At 37.3% G+C, this 26,662-nt stretch overlaps 2 protein-coding genes across 2 annotated transcripts in view; both read right to left on the minus strand.

The window, feature by feature from the left end:
- The window catches only part of LOC127418830 (V-set and transmembrane domain-containing protein 2-like protein), a 64,152-nt gene extending 55,293 nt beyond the window's left edge, over positions 1-8,859 (minus strand). Inside the window, exon 1 of the mRNA XM_051659683.1 lies at positions 8,596-8,859. Coding sequence (XP_051515643.1) covers positions 8,596-8,713 — 118 coding nt within the window. The 5' untranslated portion in view covers positions 8,714-8,859. The remainder of the gene's footprint in view (positions 1-8,595) is intronic.
- Positions 8,860-17,017: 8,158 nt separating this feature from the next.
- The window catches only part of LOC127418778 (beta-catenin-like protein 1), a 56,031-nt gene continuing 46,386 nt past the window's right edge, over positions 17,018-26,662 (minus strand). Inside the window, exon 16 of the mRNA XM_051659595.1 lies at positions 17,018-17,394. Coding sequence (XP_051515555.1) covers positions 17,306-17,394 — 89 coding nt within the window. The 3' untranslated portion in view covers positions 17,018-17,305. The remainder of the gene's footprint in view (positions 17,395-26,662) is intronic.

The following is a 26,662-nucleotide window of genomic DNA, read 5'->3' on the forward strand; positions in this document are numbered from 1 at the left end:
AAATCCTACATTAGAATAAATTGAATGCACAGTTCTGCTACAATTTACAAGCCGCACAATTTGAGGTATTCATCCATGTTTGTAGCACAAACAATGCAAGATGAGTAATGACACAATTAAATACTTAAACCCAAAGTATACATCGGTCAGACACAAACACTCAGCGTTTACATACAGGACGCATGATGCAATTTTCGTCATCAGCAGAGTGCTCGAGCACTGAGCAGCCCGATTTTTCTAACTGCGCGTCTTTGAATGCGCAGAATGTGCATGACCCTGGAAATAATTAATAGCAAGGAACTTTTAACTTTAAAAGGCACTTTAACTTTGCAATACACCGGGGACTCTTATTTTGAAATGTTTGCGCTTCACTGCTTCCAGCTGCTCATTCAAACAAATAAGAGATATAAAGATATAAGTAATCACTTGTCATAAATTTCAGATATGTCCTAATGATTGTGAACTGCTCTGCAACAGCTGGAAACACTCACAAGCCCCTGCGTGTTTGGAGAAAATACAACAGTACCACACTTTCACTCTGAAGGATGCAGCGCATGCACTTATTTAATTCAATTGTATTCTTTTGAAGTTTGATAATAACATTAGGTCATATCATGATTCCTGTCTTTCCGCCCCCCAAATTTAAGACCTCTTTAAATAAAAATTAAGACTTTTGTTGTATCATTTAAGATATTTAAGAGTTTTTATGACCTTACATTTTGGAAAACTGAATTTAAGACATTAAGACTTTTTAAGGATCCACGGGAACCCTGTATTTGCATAAATTAGTGGATCCACAATGTGGAAACACTCACATTTGAGCCATTGCTGTCACGAAGAAATGCTAGAAGACGTAATCACTGGTAAATAACAGGAGATGAAGGTAAAAACAACAACAGTGGATGTGCACGTCAAGAGCGTGTGTGTGAAGAGTAGAGATGCACCGATACCACTTTGAAATCTCAGTATCGGCCAATACCGATCCCGATCAGATACCAGTTTTAGAATATCTTTACATTATTGTGTGGAATTAATTAGGAGTACTCTTTAATTTGTAAAGAAACACAGACCTCTTACTACACATTATTTCAAAATAAATGTATAGCTTAATAAGAAAAACTTTAACTAGTATACTGGAGAATGTAGCAGCAAAATTAGCAGTAATTCCAGTCCAAAATTTTTTCAACTTGACTTTGGACTGTAAAGGATTCAGATCTCTCAATTTAGTTGTAAGATTTCAGTTCACTTTTCATTCACACAGTTATTTTTTGAAACCCATTTAACTTAAATATTGTTATAATTTGTAAACAAATAATATTAAATGATTATTATTATTATTGACTTTTAGAATTTTAAATACAGCAGTAATATATTTAAATCGTGCACTTTTAACTTCAAAACCCTCTGACTTTTATTTTGACATTCTGAACTCTCCAAGATGTCCTGTATGTGTCTGTTTGTAGGCAAATTCACATAAAATGCTCCTTCAGTGCCATTCTAAATGTATAAGTGAACCGAACTTTTGAGCATCTACATCTGAGATGTTGTTTGTGAGTAGCGCTCAAATTATGTGCACCGCGTGAAGGCTTAAAATAGCCGTGAGTGCCTCACCAGTGTAGCGTGGAGGAGGGTGGGGTCGGGCCGGAATGACGCACACCTGGATCCCAATCAGCCTGATGAGTCGAGCGAGACGGCAGTTCAAGAGAGAGAGAGAGCTACAGGCAGCTGTCCTGCATGTTTGTTTGTTATTTTGGCTTTTGCTTTAAATTCACTATTAAATTATGAGTTACACCTTCAAGCCAGTTCTCGCCTCCTCCTTTCTTTTTTAACCCCTTTACATTGGTGCCGAAAACCCGGGAGGGAGGAGGGATGCCCGGCGTAGAGTCCTCAACATCTGCCGGGGAACGGAGTAGCCCGACCGCCCAGACGCGGGGAACGGCCGACGTCCACGAGGCAAGGAGGGACTGGAATCCCCGACCGCCTGAAGCAATGGAGCTGCTGCCAGGGGCAGAGGACTTCCCTGCCGGCCGCCAGAAACGCAAAGGGGTCGAGGGAAGACCGCCGTCCGCAACGGGAGGAGGGAATCAACTGGCCGACCACCTGGAGCGATAGGGCCGCTGCCAGGGACGGAGAAGTGTCCCCACAGGCCACAAGAAATGCAGAGGGGCGTTCTGTCCGCTGGGGGTCGGAGGTTTGACTCCGGTCCGCCTGGGGAGGAGTGGCTATTGTCCGCCTGAGAGGGTGGAGGAGTGATTGAGGACCATGCGACAGCACATCATAGAACCGGTGAGTTAGTTTCTTTTTCTCTCTCTCCTCTATCTCTCTCGCTGTCGCTCCGTGTTGGCCTTTCCCTCACCTGTTTTTTTTTTGTTGTTTTTCCCTTCCTGTCTCTTCCCAGGTCGAAGAAGGCGGGGATGACCCCTGGGGGCTCCCCGGCCTGAGGCAATGCAGGGAGGAGTGTAGCGCGGAGGAGGGTGGGGCCGGGCCGGGCCGGAATGACGTACGCCCGGACCCCAATCAGCCTGATGAGGCGAGCGAGGAATAAAGGCAACTGGAGACGGCAGTTCGAGAGAGAGCTACAGGCAGCTGTCCTGCATGTTTGTTTGTAATTTGGCTTTTGCTTTAAATTCACTATTAAATTATGAGTTACACCTTCAAGCCGGTTCTCACCTCCTCCTTCCCTTTTAACCCCTTTACAACCAGCTTGTGCGTTATGTTTATGGGTATGTGACAAAAGAGCAGCGCCATTCACTAACGCGCAGGCGCTGCGTGTGCATACTATTTATTTACTAATTAAACACAGCCTTTTGAAATTCACAGAGCTATTGTACATTTTCAAGTGGCTTAGAATAAAATGCATGAGTCATATGAAAGGGATAGTTCACCAAAAAATGTTCTTATTATTTACTCACCCTCATGATATCCCAGGTGTGTATGACTATCTTTCTTCACCAGAACACATTTGAAGAAAAATAGAAAAATTTCTTAGCTCAGTAGGTCCTTAAAATGCAAGTGAATGGAGATTTCTCTTTTGAAGGTCTAAAAATCACATACAGTCAGCATAAATGTCATCGATACGACTCCAGCTGTTAAATTAATGTCTTTTAAAGCAATAAGATCACTTTTGGTGCGAAAAAAGATCAATATTTAAGTACTTTATAACTATAATCCAATGCTTCAGAAGAGGGTGGAGTCCAAGCGGTCTCTCGTGTGACGTATTGGCGTTGCCATGGATACCGAGGTAAACTCACATTCTCCACTCGGTTGGCATGTACAGGATAAGCACACAAATGCACCATTGTGAGTAAAGAAACAAATAATAACAGATCTAAACCAAAATCAAGCAAGCTACTGTACAGCATTCCTCCTCACTTGTAAACAGTGCTACTCTTCCAACTGTGACGCACGTGCGTCAGTTCTCGCGCGTTTCAAATGCTAATGTGATAACGTCACACGCGCATACCACTGCTGACTGGAAGCGTGATTTAGAGTTTTAAAAAAAGTACTTAAATATTTATCTTTTTCACTCCAAAAGCGATCATGTCGCATTAGAAGACATTAATTTAAAAGCTGGTGTCGTATGGATGAAGTTTATGCTGACTGTCTGTGATTTTTGGACCTTCAAAAGAGAAATCACCATTCACTTGCATTTTAAGGACCAACTGAGCTAAGAAATTTTTCTATTTTTCTTCAAATGTGTTCTGGTGAAGAAAGAAAGTCATACACACCTGGGATATCATGAGCGTGACAGGTGAAGAGAATAACATTTATTATCTCGTTACAATGGTACTTGTCAAGGGGTGGGATATATTAGACAGCAAGTCAGTTTTTGAATTTCACGTGTTGGAAGCAGGAAAAATGGGCAAGAGTAAGGATCTGAGAGACTTTGACAAGGGTCAAATTGTGATGGCTAGACGACTGGGTCTCCAAAACGGCAGCTCTTGTGGGGTGTTCCCAGTGGTTCCCAGTGGTTAGTACCTACCAAAAGTGGTCTAAGGAAGGACAACCGGTGAACCAGCGACAGGGTCATGGGCGCCCAAGGCTCACTGACAACAAAATGAATCGTGACTGGTCGTTTACATGTCTCAGTCGCTTCACATCCAAGCAGGCAATTTTTGGTGTCCCCAAGAAAGGAAAAAAAAATAAAATAAAAAAAAAAATAAAAAAAAATAAAAAATCGGGCAAACAGGAAAATTTAGCGGCTGATGCCGATAATTAAAAAAGTCAGAATATCGGAGATATATCGGTCGACCACTAATTGTGACATCACACTGACACAGAAAATTCCAACTGAGCAATCCCAACCTCACAAATAGTCTGTGATGTCATTCATCAAACACTATGAGAATAGTGTCAAGAAATGTCCAGGTCATATTTCACCCCAAAATCAACAGAAAGAAATAAGAAATTATATTTTTCTTAAAGAAAAAGCAGCTCACTTTGCATGAAAATGTATCCAAATTGTCAATGACCAAGGCAATGATTTGTGAGATTCACAGAAGGAAATGGAAGTTTGACTTCATTTTTCGATGATACGACATTACAAAGAGAATAATATCGCAATCTTATAATGGCAGCATTCAACTGTGATACATGATCACAAATTTAATTTCAGCTCTTAAGGAAGACCAAGGCAGGGTCTTACAGCTTTTAAAGAAATTGCTTGTTCAATCCTCGCTGCTGTTCTTTGATCTCCCCTCGCACCCTGTAACCAACCGATTCACCAGGACACACACTGCGAAAGGAAAAACTCAACGCTCCGTGGAGAATTAGATGAGCAGGTGAGATTATCAAGACAGGTAACCATGAGACCTCTGGATGCTCAAAGACAAAAAACAATTCCAGACTTGATTAAACCAGTCTAGTGTTGGTGGAAATGACGCTGTCTATAGGGAGCCTCCACTGAAAATACTTTTGAGTCGAGGTCTAAATACACTTTATGTACCTTTGCTTAGGAAAACAACAAAAAAAGAAGAAAAAAAAATACTGGATCACTTGTTTTCAAGATTCCAGTGTAAAACTGATCCACCTCTCTGAATGCTCATTGCTTAAAGTCAACATGAAACAGCTTCCGCAGCCCATTTTGTAGCCAGAATCTGATGCATTTCCAAGTGAAATATGGCGGGAAAAGTAGGGCAGGGCTTAATTTTATCAATCAGGAATTCATTATCGATTCTGATTTCATGTTGACTTCGTTGTCTTAATTGGCAAAGAAAGCACAGTGGTCATTCTACAATATAGAGATGGTCGAAGGCAACAGGATGTTTGGAGCCCTGATGCATCAAGATGCACTTCCTCTATCCCTCTATAAACCGTGAGGGTGAATAAACACACTCTTGGTGCAGAAAATGAGATTCCTTTTTAAGCTATTACTATTCAAGAGACGTGTGCTGTTCTGTAGCGAGCTGTCCAGTGGGTCTCTATTCTTTGTTTCATTACTATGAGGTCAGAAGAAAACAGAGGTTTTAAGTAGTTGTTGACATTAATTAGGCCTCGTTACCGCTGGTCATAGTATTGTCAGTGGAATGTAAACGAAGGTACAGGTATTGAATACGAGAACTGCCGATCACTTTAGAGACCTGAAGAAAAGAAGCAGATCTGTTACAGACATCAACCAGAAAAGAACAATATATTTGAGTGAATCTCTCAAAAACATGTCCAAGTCACATTTCACAGCAAAATCAAAAGAAAAATAGGTCAAACTTTAATATGGATCTATTCGTTAACATTAGTTAATGCATTAGGCACAGTAACATGAACTACCAAGAACAATATATAAACAGTATTTACTAATCTTGGTTAATGTTAATCTATAAAAAAATACCATTGTTAGTTTATGTTATTTCGTAATATATTAACTAATGTTAATAAATTATAATATTTTTTGTTGAAATTAAAAATGAACAAAGATTAATTAACTAATTAATTAACCTTATTATAAAGCGTTACCAAATATTAAAAGAATAACATTTTGCATAAAGAAAAATAAAGCCCATTTTAGAGATTTTTATGACAATTAGGCATATTTCCCCTCATTACCGTGAGTTTATTGTAATTCCTGTTATTCTCAATGATGAGTCTCTTTTATTGTAATACAGTACTTTTTAGTCTATAACAGTGTATATATATATATATATCAGCATTAATTAAAGGCAGTGCAACAAATGCAACAATGTATAATACTACTTGATTTAAATAATATATCATTATCACACTTGAGTAAAAAAATGAGATGTTTTTTATTTATTTTATTTAATTTTTTTATTTATTACCATAATTAGAAATCAAGGGTGAAATGTGCTTATTTGTCACGAAATAATGTTGCAATGCAAAACCTTAACAGTCCTAAAATAAGCCTCATTTCTTATGTCGATATGACCAGGACATGTTCCTGACAGGTTTTGTGAGACAATTGTGCTTTTATATTACTGTCTGCCCAAACTGTAGTAGCCTGTGACAATTGATCGGAATATATTTCGAGCAATGCTCCAAGAATACAAAGATTGACCATGCAAATACAGTTTGGAAAAAATAGCAAATATAAATAAACACCCTCCTAATATTTCCATACACTATCAATATCATATTATAAGAACAAAAGTGTCTCAAAAACTTTAAATCCAATACAGTCTGATCTTGCAAATTGTTCATCATACATAAATCCTTTTTAATATTCCTCATGAATGTGCCCTGATCACAGACTGCCCTTTAATTTCATGGTGAGCGACCAACAATCCAGCGTATGAACACATCAGTGTCATGCGAGCCTGGGATCATCAGCATTGATTTATTCATTGCATTAGTCATCTGTTGTTCATTCAATAGTCAGAATTTCTCACATGAATACAGAATATATTTGTATTAATAACCTTTCCCATTTTCCAGCGCTTCTAGTTTGAGGAACATGTTCATTTTCTGCAATATCCATGCAGGAATACTATGGCTAATTATTGCATAGACTAAAATCCATATGGAAATCTCCATATTGATCTTAATTTGAAGGATTGCAAGATGTTTTCCTGTGATGAGATCACCAAATAGGCCTATTTATGAAACACCTCAAGCATCTCAATTTGGATGAAGTGGGCAGAGGGTTTTATGTCTTTCATGATCCAGGTACTACAGAAAAAGCACCTTAGTATTATCACCATAAAGATACTAGAGGTATACCGATATATCGGTTTTTACCAATTAATCGGTGCCGATAGTTGCTTTTTGGAACTATCATTATCGGTAAAAATCTATGGCGATAGTTGCCGATAGTTTTTTAGCATCATTTTTTGTCATTTTAAAATAAGAGTCCTCTGTGCATTTTGGGCTTGTTTATATTTAAAAGTCTCACGTTATGCACCAAATCTTCATTTTTTTCTGGTTATTTTTGGGATTTTGATTGAACAATAAACTGCATCTGGGATTTTATTCATTTAGTACTCTTTATTTGTGCCTGTCATAGTAAGCAAAGAATACCCCTTTTTTTTTTTTTTTTACATTCTTTAAATCAATTTTAAAAACTATCAGCCGATTCATCGGTTATCGGTATCTGCAAAATCCACTATCAGTCGACCTCTAAAAGATACCACAAAAATAAATTAATCGTGCCGATAGTTGCTGTTTGGAATTATCATTATCGGCAAAAATCTATGGCGATAGTTGCCGATAGTTTTTTTTTGGATCATTTTTGTCATTTCAAAATAAGAGTCCTCTGTGCGTTTTGGGCTTGTTTATATTTAAAAGTCCCGTATTATGCACCAAATCTTCATTTTTTTTTCTGGGGATTTTGGTTGAACAATAAACTGCATCTGGCATTTAGTACTCTTTATTTGTGCCTGTCATAGTACGGAAAGAATATTCTTTATTTTTTTTAGTTTTTTTTTTAACATTCTATAAATCTCTAAAAGATACCACAAAAATACCAAGATATTACATTAATTGCACAGTTGACAGCAAGAAAATCCTATGGGTCATGGATATGGTAATTATTCAGTACAGTATCTATCAAAGTACCATGGTATCACCACCAGATACCATTAATAAACCACTACACAGTCCTTTTCACTGGGTTACAAAGCCATGGAATTGTAACACCATGTTTTAGCCATAGAGATACCATGTTTACATGGACATTACCATGATGGTAATTCACTGAAATAACACAGTTTATAAAAATGGTAATCCAGTACCATTGTAGTACCATCTCATACCACCACAGTACTTTTTATAAAGGTAAAAACTCCATGGAATGGTAACACCACGTTTTAACAATGGTAACACGTGTTTTTGGACAGTACTATGAAGGTAATACCATAACACCAAGGTAATGCCAAGTACCTTAAAGCACCCTCATTTATGAATAAGGTTATCATGTCATATATCAAAGTACTTTGGAATTCCCATCTTACAGCATCACTGTAGCATGGTACCACCTGTAAATAATCATGGCACAGTTTTGAGGGTCTGGCTCTATGAGGGATGCAACTGTAGTGCGCATCACGATCATTGTGCCATTTGTGCGCCGTTCGGTCCATAATTAGACCACTTACGAACCTGAAACCTGTGTATGTGTGGGTATAATTGGAAATATCCCACAGATCTTACCGTTGCTGAATATGTGGTTCTCTACCTCGTCTCTTTCCGCTTGTCTGACACTGGCACTAAGTTGGATGTAGAGTCCCACACAATGTAAACTCCTCAAGATCACTCCAAACGCGCACATCGCTGCTTCCTGCTAAACACTCTCTCACATCAGGTGAAAATAAACGGTTTAGAGAGATAGATCCAGGTGTGAGAGGGGTTACTGATGGGTTTTGTCCCCGATGACAGCGATAGGAGAGGCTGTGAGGAGGCTGCGTGTGTTTGCAGTCGCCCACTGACGCGCTTTGATTCTCCGCGAGGACTGGAGAAGAAACTCCCCGGATCTAACCAATGCGGCGGAAGGATGCAGCGCGAGGAGAGGAGAGTGCGTCGGTTGTCATTGGGGACCTTCAATTGGGCGGAATGATCTCATGGGAGAGATGTTTTACAGTGTACTCTTACGCCCAACGGTCAAACGGTCGTCGTGGGTGGCGGGAAAATGACATTTGAAAATGTTCTGAGGTAAGACTTTGGGTAAATTTAAATTTAAATGTAATCAGCGACTCTATCATCAACAGTGGTCATGTTGGTAGTACAGACAGATATACTGTTGTTGTAATGTAGCTTGTATGGTAGTTTTTAAACATCGTTTTCAAGACCTTTGACAGCACAAAAAAGACAACAGTTGGGTCCAAATTCGCATTCTTTCAGTAATTGAATGCTAGATCAAAAATCAATGAGTCAGAAATCACAGTACGCTGAAATTGTATACTAAAAGTGCATGTATGATAAACTTTATATGAACTAATATTGCATACTACACCTAAGCAATGCAAGAGGAGGAATTTGTGAAGTTTTTTTTCAGACTTTTTCAGTTAATGAAAACTGCTGAGGAATGCGAGGTTGAAGTTGCCATTTTAGGTAATGAATTTAGCTAGATGGGACCACATACATGCAAATGCAATCAGTATTTGACAAAAGTGTCTGTGGTTTTATGATGTGGAAGTCGCCTATGTCCCAATACCGGACTACTCTACACACTCAAATTAGGCAATTTGATTTCAAATAGAATAACTTTTAAAATGTTGTGAATTTACATATACACTGGCAGCCAAAAGTTTGGAATAATGTACAGATTTTGCTCTTATGGAAAGAAACTGGTACTTTTATGCACCAAATTGGTATTCAACTGATCACAATGTATAGTCAGGACATTAATAATGTGAAAAATTACTTAAAATAGTTCAAAGTGTTCTCATCAAAAAATCCTCCACGTGCAGCAATGACAGCTTTGCAGATCCTTGGCATTCTAGCTGTCAGTTTGTCCAGATACTCAGGTGACATTTCACCCCACACTTCCTGTAGCACTTGCCATAGATGTGGCTGTCTTGTCGGGCACTTCTCACGCACCTTACAGTCTAGCTGATCCCACAAAAGCTCAATGGGGTTAAGATCTATAACACTCTTTTCCAATTATCTGTTGTCTAATGTCTGTGTTTCTTTGCCCACTCTAAACTTTTCTTTTTGTGTTTCTGTTTCAAAAGTGGCTTTTTCTTTGCAATTCTTCCCATAAGGCCTGCACCCCCGAGTCTTCTCTTTACTGTTGTACATGAAACTGGTGTTGAGCGGGTAGAATTCAATGAAGCTGTCAGCTGAGGACATGTGAGGTGTCTATTTCTCAAACTAGAGACTCTGATGTACTTATCCTCTTGTTTAGTTGTACATCTGGACTTCCACATCTCTTTCTGTCCTTGTTAGAGCCAGTTGTCCTTTGTCTTTGAAGACTGTAGTGTACACCTTTGTATGAAATTTTCATATTAATTTGTATGCAGCTTTGTATAGCCTTCATTCCTCAAAACAATGATTGACTGATGAGCTTCTAGAGGAAGATGTTTCTTTTTTGGCATTTTTGGCTTAATACTGTATTGACCTTAAGACATGCCAGTCTATTGCATACTTTGGCAACTCAAAAACAAACACAAAGATAATGTTAAGCTTCATTTAAGGAACCAAATAGCTTTCAACTTTGTTTGATATAATGGCAAGTGATTTTCTAGTATGAAATGATCAATTTAGCATGATTACTCAAGGATAAGGTGTTGGAGTGATGGCTGCTGGAAATTGGGCCTGTCTAGACTTGATCAAAAAGTACTTTTTTCAAATAGTGATGGTGCTGTTTTTTACATCAGTAATGTCCTGACTATACTTTGTGATCAGTTGAATGCCAGTTTGGTGAATTAAAGTACCAATTTCCTTCCGAAACAGCAAAATCTGTACATTATTCCAAACCTTTGGCCACCAGTGTAGCTAATGAGAAACACATTATCACATTTATTTTGAGCCAAAATAACTTTTGTCATTTTAAATTTTTCAGTTCAAGGTGATTAAATCAAAAAGTTTTTCAATCACTGTCCAATATGTTAAAGGTAAATTCGTTTTTGTATTTTTTATTATTGATTTTAATCAGACAACTTTCCGCAATTATTTCTTTTCACACAAATTATGTTGCTCAGTAAAAATAAATGTATTTTTTTAATCTCAATGCACCTTGGCACCAGAAAAATCACATTTGCCAAGGGGTGACTTTAGCCCCATTGTATCCTATTTACTCTCCTGTTTTAGTAAAGTACATACTTATAGCGCATAGTTATAAGTATGCAAATTGGAATTCAGCAAATGTTGTAAATGCTGTTTAATACTTTATTTAAAGCAATATGTAATATATTTACTGTACTGAAGCATAAAATTATCATAATATGTTATCAGTAATTTAGGAAACATGCTAAGTTGAAATACTGGCTTCTCCGAAAACAATGCTACAGCCAGTATGTGCTACTTTGAAATGTCTGTTCCGGGCCGGAATTTCTGTTTGTGTTTTGGCCTGTGTGATCCCGCCCACTGCCCATTTCCCAATAGTATTTTGACACCCCGAGTTGTCAGATTTGAAACAAGTTAGCGGGCAAACACAGCACGCTGAATCCATGGAAGCCAGCAATACATCAAGCTAACATTGACCGAGTTATACAAAATCCACATGAGCTGGTTTATAATTTGAAAACAATAAAAACATTGCAAACGTATACATTAGCTGATCAACTTACAGTGTAAGGCTTGTCGCTTGCCAATGTCAGTTTGCTCGTTCCTGTTGCATGTCCTCAACCTGGCAACCCGTGTGAGCTTCGAGTCTGGGGAGGAGGGGGCGGGGGAGACAACTCTCTCTAATATTTTGAATTTGGACTGCAGTACCCATTTTAAACGCTTGATGTCAATGTTACATATTGCTCCTTTAATACTTCCAAAATAGTATGTTGTCTCCAATATACTTTTACTCTTGACTTAAATGCACATTGAAATTTTTTTTTTAAAGACCAGAGCAGTCACTTAAAGGGTTCGTTCTTCTCAAAATGAAAATTTTCATCAATTATTCACCTGTTTGACTTAAAAAAAAAAAGTCGGGGATCAACATGGGGTAAACAAATGACAAGAGAACTTTCATTTTCTGGGTGAACTACACAGTAAAACATTTTTGTTGATTCAGCTCATTATATTTAGTTTTTTTTTTTCATGGGATTTTTTGAGTGTAACTGACTTAATCAGATAAGTTAATCTCACAAATTAAAAAGTAATCTTAACTAACTGAATGTAGTTGTGAAAACTTCACAACTGACTGGACAATTTAGTTGTGTCAACTCAAAAAAGCACTAAAGTTTTACAGTGTAAACCATTAAGCATCTTAATTCAGCCAAATGTCTTTAATTTCCAAATGTAGTTTTAAATGTTTTTTTTTTTTTTTTTTGACAGGCTCAAATACTCAGGGAATGACACTGACAGACTTTTTACTGACCCAAAGAATAAACAGGCCTGTTTCCGCCTTTTCCTGTGATCAGTACAATACTGAGATCAGAACGTGAGCATAAACAATGTTCTCGCCACAGGTACCATTTAGCCACCACAAAGAGGAGAAATCAGTGCTCACAGAGCTCAACTCAATCACTCGGAAAAAGACAATTATTCTGAGCTCTCTGGGCTGTGAAATTGCTGTTGAATCACCGTTAGCGCACCGCAGTCATAATCACTGATAAGAGATGCGTGCTGGGATACCTGCCCTTCCCGTCAATTAAAAATGCAAATAACGATCCTGAGTTTTATATTAGTGATTTTTTTTTGGGGGGGGGGGGGGCGGAAGCAGATGTTGCTCTACGTGAGCTGCTGCGGCCTCCGCCCCACCACGGCAAACTGGCGAGACAAGAGTGATTGGCATGCGCTACCGACAAGCATCGCTACGGTAATGAATGTGTCCTTGCTCGTCCCGGTCTGTAGTTACCGCTCATTTGCATATCAAGTTTGAAGCATTGGCAGAGGGGCATCAATAATACTCTCGCTTGTGCATGCATGCCAGCACACACACAATTCATCATAATGTAGAATTCAACAGATGGTTAAGTGTAGTGGTGTCTAAAGAGGTGGGCATACTGTGAATTTATGAACACTTCTGTACACTTTCCAAAAAAAAAAAAAAAAAACATTCACTCAACGGTGCTGCGGCATCACGTTAGTAGATTGAAAAAGTTCCGGGTCAAAAGCATACTCGTGTTCTGGCGGCCATACTTATCATTACTTATTTTAGGTGGGCATATACAAAACCCCAAGAAAGATAGGTGGGTATACGGCGTATGCCTGCATGTGTCCTAGACTACACTGCTGGTTAACTGTTGCACACGTCCTCCCTCCAATTGTAGGCATTCCTCTACAGTATCTATGCCTCCCTCTCTCTGCAAACCATCACCCTGGTAACAACGAGAACAAGTGGCAATCACTGACCTCCAGAGACAGAGGGAAATACAGAGATCTCGCAAATAAAGCCATGCTATGCCAGTAGACACATGGAAAGGACACCCAGAGAATATTTAATATGCCAGGAGCGTCAGTCGAGAGCTGGAAAGTGGAGGCCCTCGGAGGACAAGGCCGATGGATAAACAAAAGGAACGTGCTTTGAAAGTATCGGGGAGATAATGACACTTGTGCACTTGTCCTGGGGCTAAAGGCCAGGAAGTTATAACTTTACGGCAATGGCAGGAAATGAGAAGAATTAAGGGTCCTTTATTGGGTTCTTTGGGTGCATCAAAGCAGTAGTGGGCCGGTTTACTATGGCAAGCCAAATTAACTTTTAAACATGTGCAGGATATAAATAACAGATATCAACCATTACATTTTCGCTAGTGTAAGTGATAATTTTTTATATCAGTTATCAAATGATCTGACTTACGGTTTTGAACAACGGATGATCAAAAATTGGAAAAATCCCATAAACTTGCACTGAAGGGCATTCATGGCCATTGAAATGCTCATTAATTCAAATATAAAAACCCCCACCAAAGGACTGTAATCTGCTTGATATTGCTCTCTCTCTCTCTAACTATATGACATTTTATCTATCTATGTGACAGTCTGTCTGGCTATCTAGCTGGCTGTTTGTCTTATTGTAATGTCTTAATAACCATTAAACTTCAAACTTTTAAAACTCATTTAAACATTCAGACAAGGCTTTTTCCAAGACAACATCAATCTTCACAAATTGTACCTACCTAAAATGAGCCTTTTCATCAGTTTTAATTTAATTGTTGGTATCAGGAATGGATATATGTACTAGTAAAATTTTTATTATTGATATAACAAATTATCATTTTTACTAGTAAGAAGTACACAGCTGAAATGTACGTTTGGAATTCCAACTTGTAAGAAATTAAATATATATCTGTGATTGTGAATAGGAGTTTTTGCCTTTTGATTTATAGGACAGTAGGGTATAGACAGGAAATTTGGGTTGAAAGAGGGGGAGCAGGATTAGGATATGACCCAGGTTGGACTCTAACCTGAGTCCATGTGAGCAAAGGTCTCTCATATGCCCTGAGCATTTGTGCAGCCAACTGCGCCATGGCTCTGACAAGAATGTGCATTTCTGCAAGTACGTTTACATTAAATCATTTAGCAGACGTTTTTATCCAAAGCGACTTACAAATGAGGAACATAAGCAATTTGTAAAATAAATGTCAACAATATCTGCAGTATCGCACTGCCAATGAGTAATTACGTCATTTTTATATCCAGAATTAACATTTTTACTAGTGCAAATGTAATTGCTGTTATCAAAAATTTGCACTTTCACTAGTAGCAATTTCATTTCTGATATCAAAAATCAACATTTCAATAAGTGAAAATTGAATTGTTGACATCTATAATTCATATCGTGAACATGATTAAAAGTTAATTCGGCTTGCCATAGGTCTACAGTGTACGATGACCATAGAGGTCTCAAGCTGTCGATGTCTGATTAAGCACAAGCTGTAATGAGACTGCGGCACTTAATTAGCTCATGAAACGCGGCACTGCCTTTCTCTTCCCATCAAACAAAGCTGATTCATCAATGCCTGGAGCCACACAATGTTTTTGTTACAATAATAATTCCCTTATATAATGTCTGTTTTAAAGCTACGGCCCTCCAGTGAGTATAAATCCACCATAATGACCCGTTTCCTCAGCAGAAGTATTCCACTGGATTGATTCAATTTGGCTCCAGAGCTTTAACAATCATTCTCACCTTCAGCTAAAGCCTCTGTCCGTTAAGAAGGAGCGCTTAGTAAGCAAACTGTCTCTCTATACACCACACTGTTCCCTGGCTGTGGTGATATATACACTAAACCCATGGGATTGAGGTAGGGAGAGACTAAAATAACGAGGGAATGTAAGCAAGGTTAGATAACTAGAGTGAGTTTTAGCATCTTATTTTGCTAGCTCAGCAGGACTGCAATTAGCAAGGGATTGTGGGTCTCTGGCTCATCGCCACTGGACAAACATTTAACTAATGGCCATTAGAATCACAGCAGCTATTTCCTCTAAAAGAAAGAGAGATATCAAATCCAGAGTTCACTATTAGCACTCGGCAAATGGCAAATACAAAAAAATTGGCTTTGGCGGTTGAACAAAACGATTAAGTTACCATTCAGTTTGCTGTTAATTTTTGCAACATAATGCGTGGTTCACATCACAATGTAAGCCACGATTTGTGGCTTCAACCTTGGGCACTCTTAGCAATGTGGAGTTCTAGTGAAGTGAAGTGTAAAAAACAGTGTATGTACATATATCACAGGAGACAGCGTGTGTGGAGGCTTCACACTATTCTCTGTGGCATCCACGCCCAACTCACCATGCACCCCACCAAGAGTGAGAACCACATTATGGTGACCACGAGGAGGTTACCCCATGTGACTTTACCCTCCCTAGCAACCGGGCCAATTTGGTTGCTTAGGAGGCCTGGCTGGAGTCACTCAGCACGCCCTGGATTCGAACTTGCGACTCCAGGGGTGGTAGTCAGCGTCAATACTCACTGAGCTACCCAGGCCCCCTGTATTGTTTTTTTAAATAAAAAGGCCACCTCATTTTGCTTGTTAAGAATTATTTCACAACTAACATTTTATGTATCCTAAATACACAATTAAATATGTAAAAATTTTGCGAAATTGTACCACGCCTGGAGTTGTGAGTTCGAATCCAGGGTGTGCTGAGTGACTCCAGACAGGTCTCCTAAGCAACCAAATTAGAACTTAGAACTGAAGCCACAACTCTGGGGCAGTTGTAATAAAAACAATTGCTAGAAATAATTTTCACACAATACATATTGAAATGGATTGTGTTTGTTTCACTCCTTGTTTAGATTATGATAGTTTTAAACATTTAATAACTTTTATTTTTCTAGTGGATTTTCATAGTTCAAAATTGAAAGTCTTGGTCAAGGCAAAAACATCAAAATCTATCCATACAAGGCATTTGAAAAGTACCAAAAATAAAAGATGAATGTCTGGTAAAAATGAGACCTTCATATAACAAAAAGAAAAACTTTGTAATCGGTTTGTTTTAATAAAAATTAACCGCTGGGACAGAGAAGTGCCCAAAGTTGAAAAAACACCCAGCATTTTTATCATTAAGTTGTCTTTTGCAAGAGACTGCATATATGTATGGTGTTGACACAATAAGCTGTGCTATTTTTCACAAATCTTAAGGTAGAAATACTGTAGGTATTCTTTGCCAGAAATTAAGAATGTATGAATGCAAGAATGCAAAATACAGTTTCATTGCTGGTACAATTTTAAATCACCAGCTATTAGCAGGTGTTGATTTTTCCAATTAAAATTAAAACTATTTTTGGTTGCATCAGAAGGGACCTGCATGATAAGATGATACATGAAAACCTGCAAAAATAGATCAGAAACTAGACTTTGCTTAATCAGCTGAAGGAATGCTGGAGAGATATAACGCAAAGTCATAAATATAAAATTTTCCTAAAGTATGTTTTAGCACAAGAGTTTTTCTCCACTTGAACTGGTCTAATGAGACATTAAGTGTAGTGGAGGTTGATGTATGAAAGTTAGTAAAGGACAACAGTGCAAACTAAAGAAAACACAAACTTTAATTACAAGAAAATTGAAGTTGTTCTTACAGCTCTTCATCAAAAACAAAATGTCTACCCTTAAAAAAAAAAAAAAAATGGCATGAGATAAAATAAAATATATCAGTGGATCCAATATCCAGATTCAGTCTGTATGTGTTAGGATTGCAAAGGTCAAAAATCCATGTATTATCATTTAGACGTCAACTCTTCAAAAACGACACAAGAAACGCGAAACTGTATTTACAGCGGGACACTGCGGTAAACCTATGCTGAGCTCCAACTGGATATTTAGAAGTTCTCAAGTAGTTCCATAATCCTCTTCTGCTCACTTTCTTTAAACTCCTCGCTCTTGCCGTCACCGATATTTTCTGCATATTCTGAAAAACGAGAGAAAAAGAAACAGGATGTTTAGTAATTTGGATGAATTTCATGTTCACCACAAGCCCTGCCAAGAACCTCTTCCTAATTCTATCTCAAAGGACAGCATGCATACTTTAATCCTACAAAAAAGAAAGAAAAAAATCAAAGAGAGAATTTGTATCCCTGAAAGTACTTTTTATTGTCACACATCCCTTGACTGTCCACCAGTTTATTTTCAGTCCCCCTCTTCATGTACGATCTACAGAAGGAACTAGGCTGATTTAGAAGAAGTTAAAGCCTGCAGTCTAAATTATTACGGGGTTGAGGTAGTGAGGTACTATGCTTTAAGCAGTACCCTCCTTAAAAGGGCAAATAGCTTTAAAAGCAGACTCCGTTTGATGTGAGAGCATGTCAGTGAGTCAGATCAAATCAGGCGTTTTGATTGAGGTCTGGCTATTTCAGGACATTCCAGTGTCCTGTAACCTGCAGCGAGTTGGAACCATGCCCAAGAACTCAAAGGGATGCAGGCATTACGATAAAGGCCACATATGCTTAGAATGAGACTTTTATGACTGTGCTGACCAATCTGAACAAGACTGCTGAAAGGATGCTTAGAAATCTCCTTGATTTAAACAGAATAAGCGTAATATATGAGATATTTAACAATATTCCCAATTTTAATTGTTATTATTATTTTATGTGGACGAGTTAAAGGAATAATTCACCCCAAAATGAAAACTCTTGAATTATTTACGTATCCTCATGTTGTTCCAAAGCTGAATGATAAATACGCGAGTTGACACATGAGCTGAAAATGTCATAGAAGCACCATTGCTTCAATTGCAATTGCGTTTTTCCATCTCACATTTTCTTTTTATGACACTATTGGTTAGGTTTAGGTTTAAAGTTTAGGGTAGGGCAGTAGGTTTCTTTGATTTAAAATGCAATAGCACATTAACCTTTAAAAACTCATCTATTTGGGAGAACATTTTACTCGTTTTTAGCACCACTTAGGGGACATTTCACCTCAGAACTGTCGTGATGCGTGCAAGGAACCACGTAATTTCATTTAGCAAAAATCTCGCCAGTCACATAATTTTCATGAGATCAGGCTGGCTCTTTTCCATACAAAAACAATATTTGTCAAAACAATTAAAAGGGTTTGATGTCATTGAGACTGAATGCCTTTTGTCGCACTTTGAATAACGTAGTCATAATTCTACAGTCTTTAAGTTACATATTTGCACACCATTTTTTAAATTATGGATGCAACCACGTCAAAAAAAAATAAAATAAAAAATTACTTTTGTGTTCCATGGATAAAATAAAAGCATATGGGTTTGGAACGACAGTAGGGTGAGTAAATAATTCATTTTTGGGAGAACTCTTATTCTGAGAAAGTGAACTGGTCAATATGGGTCAAATGTTGACTTTGAGAGTGTGTGATTTTAGAAATGTGCAGCATGTGACAGGTGTGGAAAGGTATACATGCTCCCGGATTACTTTCTAAGCCCTGCTCAAGCCAAAAAATAAATAAATAAATTCAATAAGATGGTTTTTAAGAAAAAAAATAATAATTAAAGTGCCACATTGAAACACAAGCCCCAGGGCTGGAGAAAGCAGCTGATATAACACACAGGGAGGATTGGAGAAGTCTGCATGCTGCATGATTTGAGGGGATTATCCATTATGAGCTCAGAGATGCTGCTGGAAAAACTTCAGCCCACTGCAAATGTGCTTCCCACTGTCACCAGTATACACAGCTCAAGGTCACACATATAATAAAAAGACACTTGGTATGACTCAGAAAATGTGGCCTTGAGTGTTACAGGCTCTGTAGGTGTTTCATTTTCTGAATTTCTGCAGCAAAACACTATCAACAAACAAACAAAACCTGTTTGTGCCAGTAATTTCCTGTGTGTGCTAATGCAGTGTGAGCACTTCAGGGAAATCTGGACCCAATCAGGAGGTTGTAGCCCAAAATGGCCCCCCCCTTTTTCATCTTATGTCCAAGTAGGGCAGTGAGATAGACTGGAGCTCTGGTCCAAAATCTAGTGAGCTGCCCATGTAGGTAGCATTTAATGTCTTCAAAGGCATGCTCCAGACTTGAAAGCCGTTTTAAACGGTCGGAAGCAAAATAACCAGAAAAAATTATTTGGACTCCATCCATCATTTATATATAAAAGTAGAAATCACAGTTTCAGTGAGGCATTTACAATGGAAGTGAATGTGGCCAGTCCATAAACATTAGAATGCACATTGTTTCAAAAAGATAGCCACGAGACATAAATATTACACCTGTTAACATGATTTGAGTGTCATAATATCAGGGAATTACCAGCATTGCGGCACTTACCAGATGACAGTGTTTGCAGGCATTACATCGTCATATGTTGTTGACGTCTTGTGGTTATACTTATGAAATAGTACGTATTTTAACATTTACAGATTGGCTCCATTCACTTCCATTGTAAGTGCCTCACTGTTACCTCGATTTTTTATTTTATTTTTTTTAAACAAATGAGGGACGTGTCGAAATATTTTTTGTTGTTCTCAACACGATGCTGCAAATGCTTCTAATAGATAAGGCAAAAACAGAATGCATTATGAGGGAAATGGCAATGATTCATTTATTTACAACTAAAAAGTACTTATAAAAATACAAAAAAAAGCACTATTTTACCCAATATAAAAATTGTATCAGCCATTATATAATTTTAAATACTAAATTTAATTAATGTAGTAACATGCTAACGTTAGACTCTGTTGGAATCAAGAGACTACATGAAAAAGAATAAAGATATCTTGATTTGCATTTTTAAAACAGTTTTAAACTTGACCGGTAATATTACAAATGTAACACTCGTGCCGTGAGTCACTGAAAAAAAGAGAGACATGATACAATGCCCAAAGTTGGCAGTCTAACTCATGTCTACATTAGACACTTGTGAAAAATGTTGCATAGTGAGGATGTCTTCAAAAATAATGACATAAATAGTTTTCATTTATCACTTAATGTCATACAAAATCCAGTAACATAAAAAAAGCTCAATCAATATTCGGTGTGACCACCTTTGCTTTGAAAACAGCTCCAATTCTTCTAGGTACACCTGGACACAGTTTTTCTTGGTTGTTGGCAGATTGGATGTTCAAAGCTTCTTGGAGAATTCACTACAGTTCTTCTATATATTTAGGCTGTCTCAATTGCTTCTGTCTCTTAATGTAATCTCAGACTGACTTGATGTTCAGTGGGGGGCTCTGTGGGGGCCATGACATCTGTTGCAGGGCTCCCTGTTCTTCTATTCTAATCTTTTCTATTTGTAAAAGTAATAACATTTATATTTCCTACTGACACACTAAAGCTGAAGATATAAATAACCATCTTAAGACAAATGCTTTTGTGAAACATCTTATGTGCCTAAGACTTTTGTACAGTACTGTACATCAATAATTAGTAAAATAACACATACAAACTTGCTAGAACTCACCATCCCTTAAGTTATTGATTATACAAAATGATCAAAATACACATCCCTAATCAAATAAATGTACTTGTGTAGCACTTTCCACAGTAGGGTCATTCGGTGTCAACTCAAACAGCGGTCCCCGGCACAAAATTTGATTAGATTTTGGTTTTTTTTTTAAGGTGAAAGAAATGCCTAAATGATGATCAAAGCCACATTATTAAATACCATAGAACAATATTTACAGAGTAACCCATACATTTGTAGAGGGGGGTCAACATGACAATTTTGCCAATGATTTGGAGCAAAACTAAAAAATCAGCTGATTTGAAGTTTTGTCCAATTTTTGGAGTAAACAACATTGGCATAAAATGCAACAAAAGGGTGCTGAGGTCATCACATTAAAACTGCTTTTTTGTTCCAATAAATCAATACATATGAATTAGTGGTCAATTGGATTTAACTGATAATGATACAACTTTTCAAATTTACATTTATATATTGAATGGGTGTAAAAATGTTCTTAGTCTTTCCTTCCAGTGACGGGGCAGCCTAGAGGTGACAAGAGTCCAAATTTAATGAAATCCCAGAAGCAGTTTATTGTGCTACCAAAATACCAATGACAGCCAGTGGGTTAAAGAGATTTTGTGCATAGCGCTGTACTTTTAACTATAAATAAGCCAAAATACACTGGGGATTCTTATTTTGAAATATCTGTGCTCCCAGCTGCTCACACGTGTTTTTTTCCCCCCATTTTTGTAGTCTCACACCATTGGCATATTATGCAACAAGGTGAACTGATTTTAGTCACGTTTATTTCTGTGCAAAAATAAAATAATGACGCTGCCACCTTTCTAAGGTAATTTTTTAAAGTGTACGTTTGGCTCCAACATCAAAGGTGATAATTGTCATTTTGACCCCCTTTACAAAACAATGCATTATTCCATAAATATTGATTCATAACATTTAGTATTTTTGATTTCATCACCATTTATGTTTATCTTCAGAAAAAGTATTTAAAAAAATTACAAAATTCATCTGGGGAAGTTTCTGAAATGTGGTTGATTTGACATGGAATAACCCAATACATGTTGTTTGAAAGCAGCTTTACAAACCCCCCAGTGAGCACGCTAATGGTGACAATGACAAATAAAGCTCACCGAAAGTGTTTACATCCCTACTGCCTATGTGGAAATAGACAGCAAGTAGACAACCTCCCTAATTTCTCAAGTAACATGTGTTTTCATTTTCCTAGGATGCCGTTTACTTCAGTGTAAGCACAATTACAGAATCTGTGTGAGACCTGCAGGCGCGGCGCCCTGGCAGACTGGTGCCGGTTTGACACGGGCACAGTTGCTGCAGAGGGCAGGTGAAAATTTCAATTTCTCACCCCAGTCACAGTGGCCCTGCAGGGGAGCACAGATTTACCCCACACCAGCTGCTGGGAGAGAGTTTCACACTCATACACCAGCTGAGAGCATTCCAGGCCTACGGTTCAGATTAGACCCATCACATGTCCTCTACACATCAGAGGATCTGACCCTCGATGACACAGTGTGGAATTACAATCGAAGTCTGAGGGAGACAATAAAACGTGCCAAAATAGAAAAAAAGACTTTGAGATCTCAATCAGGTATGCACCGATATAGAACATCTGGCCAATATCAAGAGCCAATAACTATTTTTATGTTATGGTTGAACTCATGAATCCTGTCAAGAACATGTCATATTTCACACCAAAATTATGACTTTAATGGATAAAGTATTTGAATTAATTCAATTCTAGAAACGAGACATTTAACAACTGAAGATTATTGTGAAGTACTTTATACATTTGTCAAACATTAGATTTGTTTTGGTTTTGAATATTTAGAGTTCATTATAGAATTACAGTAAAAAACAAATTTAATTAAAAACTCCAAATACAAATTTCTCACCTCAAAAATTTAGATCGCAAACAAAACAAAGCTGGGTTATTTATTTATCAAATAATTTCAAGACAAAAAATTCTGTTTAAAAATACAAATTTATGAAATATTTATAAATTAATTTAAAATAATTTACATAAAATAAAACATTTATAAAATTAAAAAATATAAAATAGTATTATAAAATAATAGTGTCAACAAATTTCCGATTCAAATATTTTAGTCATTATTCTAGCTCCATAAAGAAAGAAATATAAAGAAATTATATTTTGAAGAAAATAAGAAAAAGTCTATAAAGAGGACTATTACGTTTTATTTTTATTTTTAATTTTTTTTAGCATTGTGACATTATTTTCATGACAATTAAGCACATTTTTGCTCCCGCAAAATGTCATTACCGTAATGCAATAAATAAATATCTTAAAAAATAAAATTATTTAAATTGGGAGGTGTTTATTCATCAGGGTATCATATGTAGTTCTTAGTAAATTAAAAGTCATTATAGTAATATTTCTCTAAATACAGTAAATATTACTGTATTACAGTAATGAGAATAACTACCAAAAATCAGTTTAGTAACAAAAATCTGGCAATGCAAGAAAACTACGTTTACATGAGATTTGAAACTACGATTAAGCCGTTTACATGACCACAGGCGTGTTGTCGACTTAAGCATAATTGGTACAAAATTGTGCATGTAAACACGCTAACTGAGAATTATGAAAATTTAAAACAACCTCAAATGTAAAACGTCCGGTCGCATTATGGTAATGGAAATGCAAAACATGTCACAATGCAAAAAATGGTGTAAGGATTTGGTGTTTTCTTATTTTTGAGCTGAAATGTAGTTGTTTAAATGAGTTCACCCAATTACTGCCAATACCGATATGGTAATCGATAAATTGTGCATCCCTAATATCAATATTTGTGGATTATAAAATATGCAGCATGTAAAATATAACCGTGTTTGGAATCTGCTGTAAAAGCCCAGACCAAATGGGGTGAAAATAAAATCTAAACAGTTCACATGTAGCACTTAAAGCCACCATTAGCTCATATTAAAAGCGCCCTTCTAAAGAGCAATGCTCACGTCTCTGAACGCCTTCAGCCGCCCTCTTAAAATGAGCAGCACGGGGAACAGTGCGAGAGCCTTCTTAACCTTTACAAAACATCCTCCTTCTGATGAATCATTTATGAACATGCTCTGAACATGAACAAGGATGAGCACAATTTAAAAAGCTGCACATTTCAGAGTATAAAGAGCCGGAAGAAAGGCCTTTGTGCTTTTGTACTGGCTTTTCGTAAATAGTTTGGAAAAGGAAATACAAAAAATGCACTATTGTAGTGTTGTCTCAAAGACTGAATACATAGTGAATATTCAAAGTACCTCCTCATAAAGAGGATATATCACGTGACTGCTGGAGACCCCTCCAGATAGCACATTGTTCACTAGACTTTAATATAAATGATCAACAGAGTCGGGCTCTTCCCATGAGAAACATCAGGTGAAGTATGAAAGATTAGTGGTTAGAAACAGGGAGGGAAAGTCAGCGTGAATCCAGACAGAGAAAGAAAGAGTGATCTGTCAAGGCTTAATCGAGGAGCTCTGGGTAGAAAAGTGGGCGCAGTCAAACAAGTAATATCGGTCAAGAGAGAGAACAGATGGAAGGGCGAGTGGAAAGAAAGCCGCAGCGCACACAGCAAAGCTTTTGCTTTAGCAACAGGGAATCTGCCTCAAAGCTCTGTTGTGCCGTGTGTAAGGTCTGCTGATCGCCTGCAGACATGTGTATTCTTAGAGAGCTGCTTCGCTGATTTCGGCTGATCCAGGGGAGCTGTTTTTCTCTAGACCTAGACTGTACTGCCAAGAAAACGGTTACCGGAAGTAAACCCATTAGCTTCTAAAGACATCAAAATGAAATGGTGTTTAATCAGCCAATATTTGGTCATTTTAAGACTACTGGCCATTGATTAGCCGATAACCATCCACAACTGGCTGATTAACAGAAGCCTAAATTTCAGAATGCACATTTGCAGCTTTCCAATATTTTCAGGGAATTTTCAGTGAATCATATGTACATTCATTTTATTCCACAATTTTGAGTACATCTCACAAATAAATTGAATATATAGTAGGGTTGCGCGGTTTACCGGTACTACCGAAGTATCGCGATACCAAAACAATTCAAGCGATATCATCTTGATGCTAATTTCGGTACCATATTACAGTATGCTGTCCATAGAGCTATAAAATACCTAGAGAGAGCTATCCGTTAGCATCCCCATTCAACTCTATGACTGTGCTCAGCTAGTGCAGGGTTCCCAGAAAGCTAGTGAAATGGAGGCTGCCATCTTTGCTCATGGGCGCTCAGTCCCGGGATCGGGTGTCATGTGACCAATCACTCGTCGATGGGAACAGACAGGGAAAAATATAAATCAATTTCACGCTTTTAAGAGCCCTTCAAAAACAATCCGTCACTGGATGACGATGTGCTATAATGTAACGAAATCATTTAAATTGAAATGGTTCTTGGAAAATGTTTTATTTCATCATGAAACACGTCTACTTTTGAATGGCTGTCGATGGAGAAACATGCTTTTTGCCATCGGGTGGTGTAGTTCCAGCATCTACCAGCAGGTGCTAACAGGGACCTGCTAACCAGCCAATTCCTGACCCCCTGATGCTGTCATTAGCAAAATGATACGAGAGGTGACAAATTTGAGATGAAATCAATGACAATTTGAAACTAAAATAAAAAAACCTCTGGATATGATCACGTGTGATCATTAAACAGCAGAAGGATGTAATTTAATTCAATATTATACAGTCACATGCGCTGCACGCTACAGAATGAACAAGAGGTCCCGCTCTGCTCTGTCATGTGATTCCCACACACACACACACACACACACACACATGCAACACACACTGCTGGTGCTTAATTTTCATGCGGTGTGTTTAGGGTATAAACGGCTGTTAACACTTAAATGAACTCCTCTGTTGCAGCTTGGAGATTTCAGCTCCAGAGTCGCAATGGGATTATCCCAGCATTAATTGGAAGCTTGATATAACTAACCCGTCACAAACAGGAAGAACTCAAAGGTCTGTCAAAATAAAAGTCCGACTAACATGAAAGCTCTATTCAACTGGATGCATGAAATTGAAGACAGAAAAATATAACTACTGTATAAAATGTAAAATTCCAAAAGTAGCAATAATACTCATATTAACAATGATGTAGAATTAAATGGTTGTATTATTATTATTATTATTATTATTATTATTATCTGTAAGCAATTTCACAAGCGCAAGCAGCCTTGAGTCACAGGTAATCAGATTTTTTTTCATTAATGTTTTCATAAATACAGTAAAGCTCTGTTGTGCAACATTTTATTTGACCAAAAATAAAAATATTATATTTATATATTTTTTAACACCATTTGATCATAACATTTAACATGGAATCTAGAAAAATTACAATGGAAAACACATAATTTGTATCTGTGAGACTTTATGCAGTTCTTTTAATCAAATCGTTTTCTGTGTAATTTCATCAAAAATCTGATGAAAAGTATCGATTTAGTATCAATACCGAGGTACCAGGGCTGGTATCGTTCTGAAGCCCAAATTTTGGTATCGGAGCAACCCTAATATATACTGTAAGTAAACATGAATATATACTGACAAATCCTTAATATATACAGATCAAATATAAATATAGTTTTAAATTCTGAATATATAATATTAAATCCAAATATATAATTTTAAATCCTGCATATATATATATATATATATATATATATACATACATACATACACACACACACACACACACACACACACACACACACACACACACACACATAACCCCAATTCTGAAAAAGTTGGGACAGTG

Source organism: Myxocyprinus asiaticus, chromosome 28 (genome assembly GCF_019703515.2).
Source record: "Myxocyprinus asiaticus isolate MX2 ecotype Aquarium Trade chromosome 28, UBuf_Myxa_2, whole genome shotgun sequence".
NCBI lineage: Eukaryota > Metazoa > Chordata > Actinopteri > Cypriniformes > Catostomidae > Myxocyprinus > Myxocyprinus asiaticus.